The sequence below is a fragment of the Sinocyclocheilus rhinocerous genome, unplaced genomic scaffold, assembly GCF_001515625.1.
Source record: "Sinocyclocheilus rhinocerous isolate Xijiao unplaced genomic scaffold, SAMN03320098_v1.1 scaffold1259, whole genome shotgun sequence".
Lineage (NCBI taxonomy): Eukaryota > Metazoa > Chordata > Actinopteri > Cypriniformes > Cyprinidae > Sinocyclocheilus > Sinocyclocheilus rhinocerous.
Window position 1 is genome coordinate 709,854 of NW_015650717.1, and position 9,692 is coordinate 719,545.

The following is a 9,692-nucleotide window of genomic DNA, read 5'->3' on the forward strand; positions in this document are numbered from 1 at the left end:
TATATATATATATATATATAATTTTTTAAAAAGACAGTGTCAGAAAAGATGCGGGAGAGCGTGTGAATGGTGTGTTACCGTCAATGATTCTCTTGACTCTCCAGATGCGGAGGGTGATGATGAGGCTGATGGCATCCCAGGGGCTGCTGGGGCCGTTAGCCACCGTGGAGGCCACCATTGGGGCCAGAGAGAGTACAATCACAGCACCGTCAAATACCTAATTAAAAAACAACAACAACAACAAACTATCATATGTCTTTCAGCTTGTAACATGTAAAAGTGTATTTAATACTATGGGCTGTTACATACCTGGGAATGCTCTAATGTAGAAACTCAACTTAATAACATACCATACTAACTATCTTTTATTTAATACATTTGAAATAAATTCAAAATGTATGTATTATTTAATAAATTATGAAGGCCAGTTTACACCATGAAAAATAAGTAATCCATGCAAAAGTAATTGCAACTTTTTCCTCATAATTATGACTTTTTCCTTGCAATTGAGTTTATATTTCACAATACTGAATTATCTCACAATTCTGACTTTTCTGTTGCAATGAGTTTATATATTACAGTCCTCAGAACTGCAAGATATAAACTCAAAATCGTATATACTGTACGTACACTGCCATTCAAAAGTTTGGGATCAGTGAGATTTTTAATGTTTTTTAAAGGAGTCTCTTATGCTCATCAAGGCTGTATTTATTTGATCAAAAATGCAGAAAAAACAGTAATATTGGGAGATATTATTGCAATTTCTAATATTGGTTTCCTATTTTAATATACTTTAATACATAAATTATTTCTGTGATTCAGCGCTGGATTTTCTACATTACTCTAGCCTTCCACATGATCCTTCAGAAATCATTCTAATATGCTGCATTTATTATCAGTGTTGAAACTGTTGTGCTGCTTAATATTTTTGGATACTTTTTTCTTAGATTCTTTGATGAATAAAAAGTTAAAAAGAACAGCATTTATTTAAAATAGAAATCTTTTCTAACAACATGAGTCTTTACTATCACATTTTATCCATTTAACACAACCTTGTTGAATAAAAGTATTAATTTCTTTTTAAAAAAACAAAGACAAAATGTACTGACCCCAAACTTTTGAACGGTAGTGTACTGTATATTGTAACACAAAATGTCTATTTTGAATAAACACTGTTTTTTTTACTTTTTATTCATCAAAGTATCCTGAAAAAAAATTATCACATGTCCCAAAAAATATTAAGCAGCACAACTGTTTCCAACACTGATAATAAATCAGCATATTAGAATGAATTCTAAAGGATCATGTGACACTGAAGATTGGAGTAATGACGCTGAAAATTCAACTTTGCTTCACAGAAATAAATAATATTTTAAAGTATATTAAAACAGAAAACTGTTATTTTAAATTGCAATAATATTTCACAAAATTACATTTTTTTGTCAATATTTTTGATCAAATAAATGCAGCCTTGATGAGCATAAGAAACTTCTTTAAAAAACATTAAAAATCATACTAATCCCAAGCTTTTGAACGGCAGTGTATATATATATATATATATAAGGGGTGTAACGGTTCGATACGACACAGTGGTGTCACGGTTCGGTATGGGGGTAATTGGTTACGTCACAATGTTGGAAATATTTCTGTTTTAAACCATGAAGGCGAGCCAATGGATATCACACACAAGCAACGTGCAAACTTTAAGCAAGAGTTATGACTGTAAACATCTTAATCTCAGTCAATTCACTATACAGAAAGTGAAAGTACAAATGGAATGACGGAGCTTTCGGCATCTGACGCCGCATATTCTCTCAGAGACGACGAGACGAATCTACTTCAACATATGCTGATAACAGCATATAGCTACCTGTTTTTATTTATTCCCTTAATATTTCTAACATTACACAGTGAAAAAAAATTAGAAGAAATATATTTCGTGTTAAACAGGTTGTTTTTGAAAGTCGGTGCTTGAAATAAAAGCTTTTTATTTCATTGATTTTTATTGATGACTGAAGTGTTAATATTTTAATCATAGGCCTATAATTCATTGTATAGACCTGTTTTAAAATACCTTTTTTAAAACATTTTAATTGAGGAGTAAATATATAGCCTAATCTTTTGTTATCCTCGCAGCACGTCAGTTATTTGGCAAATTAATTGTAATTTTAATTTAATAATAAAAGTAACTTCATAATAATAATAGGCCTAATAAAAATAAGAATGTAACAGACCTACATTAATTGGAAATGTCAAATATCTTAATATTGCCAACAATTGATGTTTTTGACTGTATCTCTGGCTATCGTCGATACAAGATCCTCGTCTTTCGACGCACCTATATATGATACTTATGTTGAATTATTTCTGTTTTACAAAACATCAATTTTTCCATGAGAGTGTGTGCACCTTAAAATAATCAGTAAATGCTCTTTAAAAACATTCATATCAGGCAGACATGACAAAAATGCAATATTTATTATTTAATGAGTGGGCGTGGTCGATAAAACTAAACAGCCAATCACAGTGCAGTTAGCATGGATCCTGGCCCGCTCAGGCAACAATGTGACATTGAGAGTGTGTCACTGCGCCAGAGAGAGACTCATCCTTCATTAAGTTTCAAGGGCTCGCCTCTTCACTCTGTTTCCCCCCGTACTAATGGGACCCCGGGGAGCTTACCTCAACTTTGTTCTCTATATAATCCCAAATCCCAAGCACCACAATCCTAAAGACAGTCTGGGAGAGGAAGAGAGAGACATGGAAGAGAGAGCATATAAGTTGGAAGACCAACAGAAACAAAGAGAAAAGAAGCAGATTAATGAAAATAATCTGATAGAATTCTGATGCTTCAGCACATTGCATTCTGGGAAACCATCCACAAGAAAACAACAGAGCGCATTTAGTGAAAGGCAAGAGAGAAGCCTTAGGCAAAAAAGAAAAAAACCTGGCAAACATTACTTTTCCAGCGACCCACGAACAGCAAACGTAAATAATAAGCTTGCGGGGAAAATGTGTACGTAGGGTAATTCAAAATCTAAGTGATATCGAGATGTGGCGGCAACAGAATTCACATCCATTTGGTGGCAAAATAGCCTCCGCAAAACCCATTTCCAAGCCGAATCATTTTTTTTCTTTCCTCTCGTCTCAGAACGCAGCTCATAATTTATCAGTGACCTGCAATATGTATTCATAAACTCGCTAGCGGGCGAGATCTCATCGAAGCACTCGAAGGAGACGCTGTTTTAGTGACTGCTGACTCAGGTGGCACAGGCTAGTCTTTTTATCGCTTTCTATCACTACTTCACTCTCTAAAACATGTGACGCTGAAACCTTATCGTCTCTTGAGCCTTTATCGATGAGCAAAACGAAAGTTGAAGGAAATAAATGCAAGTCTGCTTTAAAAGAGCCAGAGACAAATGCAACTGGATCCGAAGAAATGGGAATCAATAGAAGTCAGCACGTGTCAGGACACACACACACACACACACACACACTTTGAAAGTACAGTAACAGCACTATGTGAAACTGCTTTTTCTTGGGTTCAATTAAGACGCCCCTACAGCATAAACATTCAGACGAGACCTTACATCAAATACTTCCAAACGTCCCGTAGTGGCACCATTCATTTGAAACCTACTATATCGATAGTTGTAAAAGAGGCTATTTCTAGTAAGCCTGGTGGCTCTGTGTAAATCATGATTGTCTCAGACTCAGCATCTTAGTTGTTTTAGTGGCCTGTGACCTTTAAACACACACTTTTAATGCTGACACGTTGCTCTTTTATAGCTTTATCTTTCATTTGAATATTGACAATAGTCTTAGATGTTTCTCCAAAAAGTACATCTCAGATAACTTTGTTTTGGAAGAATGATGAGAAAGGTTTAATGAGAAATGTATTTGAGCAAAAATAGAAAGAAAAAAAGAAAAGTAGGATACTTCAGTGAGATCCTCCACAGAGATTCACACTCACCTCAGTGAAGAACACGGACAGGATGACCAGGCTGATCCAGTGGATGATACAGGCGAACTGGAATGCATTATTGACTGTGGACACAATTCAAAGAGATTTTGCTTTTATTTCATGTAAAAACTCAGATTACAATACAGTCAAATGTAAAGCGCTATAGATTCTCAAAATATACACAACTCAAAGGTCTGGGGTAAAGATTTGAAAGAAATTTATACTTTTGTTTAGCAATGATGCATTAAAGGGATTCTGTAGCAAATTGATGTGTTCGTGTAAGAAAAATATCCATATTTAAAACTTTATAAACTGTAATCTCTAGCTTCCGCTAAATGTCGTACACATGCTCACGAGAGCGTGGCGTTCCAGCGGATGACGTAGGATGTATGCATAGCGTAAACTCCAATGAGAATATGCTAGTCTCGCGAGAACCATCGCTTGTTTACAGGAGCAAAGAAAGCAAAGTTTCCTTACTTTAGCAAAGGAAAACCATGTCTCCTCTTGGCTTATATCGAAATCCTCTGACATTTTTCTTTACAAATCCTCATGTTGTACTTCTAATTCGTGACCAGCATTTTGTTTTGCTGTCTCTCGCTGCGCTTCCGCGTTCGTCACTTCTCACTGGCACATGCGCTACGTCTACATCCTTCGTCATCCGCCCAGAGCGGCTTGCGTGTATGACAGTTAGCGGAACCTAGAGATTACTGTTTATAATGTTTTAAATATGGATATTTTTCTTACACAAACGCATCGATTCGCTACAGGAGGCCTTTATTAACCTCCTGGAGCCGTGTGAGGCACTTTTTTATTATGGATGGATGCGCTTTATTGGACTTCTTTGGGACTGTTGAAAAATAACATCTACTCACTGCCATTATAAAGCTTGGAAGAGCCAGGACATTTTTAAATAGAACTCAGATTGTATTCGTCTGAAAGAATAAAGTCGTATACACCTAGGATGGCTTGAAGGTGAGTAAATCATGGGGCAATTTTCATTTTTGGGTGAACTAACCCTTTAAATTGATGAAAAATTAAAAACAAACTTTTTTATTCCAAATAAATGCAGCATATTAGAATGATTTCTGAAGGATCATGTGACACTTAAGACTGGAGTAATGATGCAGAAAATTCAGCTTTACATCACAGGAATAAATTATATTTTAAAATATACTGAAATATAAAAAATATATATTTTAAATTCTAATAATATTTCACTATTATAATTTTTTTTTTTTTTTTTTAATCAAATAAATGCAGCCTTGGTGAGCATAAGATACTTGTATCCAAACTTTTGAATCATACTGTATTTAGTGTTGAGAAGTTTAATTAATTTTAGTGAATCGGTTCATTTGGATGGTTCACTTTAATGAATATATCAAAACAATTCACTTCATTTCACTACTGTTTTAGAAGTCTGTGTGCCATTTTACCATTCATTTTTGTAAAATTTTGTATAAAAAGTTCAACATAAAACAGTGTTCAAAATTCAATTTGTAGGGCAGAACTTGATTTTATACATCACATATACCATTTTTTAATTAGAATAACTGGCAAAATCATCCACAATAAGAATTAAAAAAGTGAAAAGGCTAAACTTTAATTTCATTTTGGCTGTTGTTAAGGTCAGGTAATACTATGTTTTTGATTTTACTACAATTTCCAAGCACTTTGCAAATCAGCTAAAATAAATCATTAAACTCTTTTAAACTGTTTACACAACACATAGAGACTTTCACCAAATACAGAACATTTTACAAATTATTGATGTATATTTACAGTAGATAACACATTAAAAACCTCACATAATAGTAAGCTATTTGATTAAGCATTACATAAAAATCCTTGAAATATACAAAATGGGTGATTTCTTCTTCAGAATTATTCCCATATGAAACTCCTCCTTACAGGAACTTTTCAAGAGGTAAGCCAAATTTCCTACGTGTGCCGCATCCGTGTCGCAAGCCGAGGACAGTGGCTGCTCAATCTCATTATGGCAGCCGCCTGAACTGAAAGCATTAGGCATTTGTGATATGATATTCCACCCATCTGCATCCTGCATCTGTCTATTTATCTGCTCTATTACGGTGCAAGAGATCTACTGCATTCAGTTATCACCCCCTCTCTCTCTCGCTCTCTCCACACGCCGCCAATCTCCCGGCCCATATGTCTTAGTTTGCTCTGTTCACTGATCTGTCCATCAGTCCATTCATCTCCCTCAATCCCTCCTTCCATTAATCTCGCCGGCCGGTTGCTGTCCTGCACTCCTCCACTGCTCCCATCCGTCTCTCCCCCCTCCATCTGTCTATCAGGACTGTGTAAAGGCCAGAGAAGACAGAGCGATATAGGCTGACTTATGCCTCTGTCATCTCTCACATTTCTCTCTTTAGTGTGCACTCATCTGCACACTGAGCCGTGATTCTCCACCGTAGTGTGAATGGGGATCTCCGGTCAGATTTACAATAGGCTCTTATGAGAAATGAAAATGTCCAGGCAAATAGCAGCTAAGCAAATGTCACTCACAATGTGTTTACTGAGAATAATCTCCACAGAGATTAGAACAACAATTGCAGACGTATAGCTATGAGAGATAAGTGTTTGTATACTGTATTCATGGAAATTTTAAATTGTCAAGATAAATGTATTATGTAAATATAAAATGCAGAAATGAGAACCCAGTTCTTATTCAGAACTGGCTGAATGAATAAATGCTTTTTTAAATGAAGTCTGAAATCAAAAGACTTTCTAATTTCAGAACGAATCTCTTGTGAGTCAGTTCTTTTCAGTGAATCAACAACATACTATTATGGTTTGAAACGCAAACAAATGACATACAGCTCAACCAGTGTAGCCTGATTCCTGAACAAATTACTTTTATGAGCTACTTCTTTCTAGTGAATCAAAAACATTCAGTGAAATCAGTGTAGTCTAAATCCCAAACAAATGACTCTTTTGAATCTTTTAGTTTTAGGAAACCAAAAACATTCAGCATAACCAAGGTAGTCTGAATTTCTTAGGTTGGGAAATGAGAACCAGTTCGTATTTAAAATATCCTGTATTTTTTGAAAATATCCTGAAACTGAATGATTTTCTGATTCCAGTCTGATTCCAGAACAAAAGACAAATGAGCAGGTTCTTTTTAAAGAATCAAAACCATGCTACTGTAGTAGTTCAATTCCCAAACAAATGACATATGGCTCAACCAATGCAGTCAAAAACCCAAATGAATGACTCTGGAAAGAAATTAGCTGTTTCTGCCTAGTGAATCAGAAACATACAGCTTGACCAGTGTAGTCTGATTCCCAAACAAATGACTCTTGTGAGCTGTTTCTCTTTAGTGAATCAAAAACCCACAATGTGACCAGTCTAGTCTAGATCCCAAACAACTGACTCCAATAAACCACTTCTCTTTAGTGAATCAAAAACATACAGTACCGCACAACCAGAGTAGATCGATTCCTAAACTAATTACTCTTGTGAGTCGGTTCTTTTTAGTGAATCAAATATATAAAGTGATTGAAAGTGAGTGAGTGAGTGAAGTGACGTGTGGCCAAGTATGGTGATCCATACTCGGAATTTGTGCTCTGCATTTAACCCATCCAAGTGGACACACACAGTAGTGAACACACACCCGGAGCAGTGGGCAGCCATATTGCTGCGGTGCCTGCCGAGCAGTTGGGGGTTCGTGCCTTGCTCATGGGTCTCACCTCAGTCGTGGTATTGAGGGTGGAAGAGAGTGCTGGTTATTCACTCCCCCCACCGACAATCCCTGCCGGACCTGAGACTCGAACCCACAACCTTCAGGTTACAAGTCCAACTCACTATCCATTAGGCCACGACTGCCGAGTGCAAACGCACTCCCCCACTACCATATATTATGCAGCCGTGATTCCCACATTTGGGGAATTCTCAGGGGTCAGCACGGCCGGAGCGCAATGCAACCACCTTCTTGATCATAGTGTCTCCCCTGCCAGGTAAGTAAGTATGTGTGACTACAGTAAAGTGAATCCCAAACAAATGACATACAGCTTGACCAGTGTAGTGTGATTCTGGAACGAATGACTCTAATAAGCTAGACATTAGATTCCTGAAGTAATAACTTAGGCAAAAGCTGAGTTATTGAAACTGAGAGATTCAGTAGTAAATCTCCATCTGAAGGCCAGAGGGTGCTCTCGCACGGAAACTCCAAATACGCCACGCTGATTTGTCAGAGCATGTGTACTAACAAATAGATTGTAAATCCTCATTCTGAGCCCAGATTGGCTTCTAAAGGGATCTAAACCTCTTTTAATACTCACATTGTAGAAGCTTAGTATCAATGAGCAGTTCCAAAGTCAGTAAGAGCACCACCAAGACGACACAGGCCACCAGGAAACAGTTGAAGCCGGCACTCAGCAAACACACCTGCCACAGCGCTGCTCTCCTCCCACAGCACGGCTTCAGCCAGTTAGACCTGCAGATCAAATACAGTGACAGAAATAGAAAGAGAGAGAAAATGAACTATTTCTGAACTACAAAACCACAAACACAAGAAAACGGAAGTGTACTTTCACACATATGACCAACAACACAGAAGAAATAGACGTTTACTTCACTTCAATTTGTACTTGTACATACAAGTTTACTTGTATATACAAGTATACTTTTGCTTTTACATACAAGTTTACTTTTATTTGTAAAAGTAAAAATAAACTTATGTACCAAGGTAAACTTGTATATAAAAGGTAAACGTACATACAAGTTTGCTTTTATTTGTACACAAAAGTTTGTCAAGTTACTTTTAGATTCAAATTTACTTCTATTTCTACTTGTAAGTATAAGTTTACTTGTAAAAGTAAACTTTCATGAACAAATAGAAGCAAACTTGTATATAAAAGTAAACATTAATGTACATAAAAATTTGCTTCTGTTTGTACATAAGTTTGCTTGTCAACTTTACTTTTACATACAAGTTTACTTCTATATCTACTTGTAAGTACAAGTTTACTTATACATACAAGTGTACTTTGTTTTACATACAAGTTTGCTACTATTTGTTCATAAAAGTTTACTTGTCCACATTCATACAAGTTTACATTTACATACAAGTTCACTTTTATTTCTGTTTGTACATACAATTTTATTTACACATACAAGCATACTTTTTCCTTTACATACACGTTTACTTTTACTTGTAAAAGTAAAAACAAACTTATGTACGAACAAAGGCAAACTTGTACAGTATATAAAGGTAAACTTTTGTACATACCAGTTTGCTTGTGTTTGTACATAAAAGTTTAGTTGTCAAGTTTACTTTTACTTACAAGTTAACTTCTATTTCTACTTGTAAGTACAAGTGTACTTTTAGTTTTACATACAAGTTTACTTCTATTTGTTCATAAAAGTTTACTTCTACACTGTCACAATTCACTCTGGGAGCAAGGAACGAGGAAACGAGGAGTACTTGAATAACACATCTTTAATACTATCACGTCTTTAATAATCCACAGGAAAACCAGACAAGGGAGCCTGGCGGAGCTTGTGGACTGCCGGGCCACGACGGAGAGGAGGGAGCTAGGAGCCATGGTGGAACCGACGGGTCAACGGGCCGAGGCGGAGTCCAGGCCTCGGAGGCTGTAGGTGGAGTAAAGGGAGACTCCAGCCACGGCGACGCTGGAGGATGGCAGTCCCGCGGGACTCGCACCGCAATGATGGTGGGCTGAGGGCGAGCAGAGGGGCTGCCAGACGACAG

At 36.6% G+C, this 9,692-nt stretch overlaps 1 protein-coding gene across 2 annotated transcripts in view; it reads right to left on the reverse strand.

Moving 5' to 3' along the window:
- The window catches only part of LOC107712525 (transmembrane protein 266), an 85,445-nt gene that overhangs the window by 12,509 nt on the left and 63,244 nt on the right, over nucleotides 1-9,692 (reverse strand). For both annotated transcript variants that reach the window (XM_016517816.1, XM_016517815.1), the window contains 4 exons: nucleotides 8,260-8,414; nucleotides 3,971-4,044; nucleotides 2,680-2,736; nucleotides 79-217 (listed from right to left, as the gene is read on the reverse strand). In XM_016517816.1, coding sequence (XP_016373302.1) covers nucleotides 79-217; nucleotides 2,680-2,736; nucleotides 3,971-4,044; nucleotides 8,260-8,414 — 425 coding nt within the window. The remainder of the gene's footprint in view (nucleotides 1-78; nucleotides 218-2,679; nucleotides 2,737-3,970; nucleotides 4,045-8,259; nucleotides 8,415-9,692) is intronic.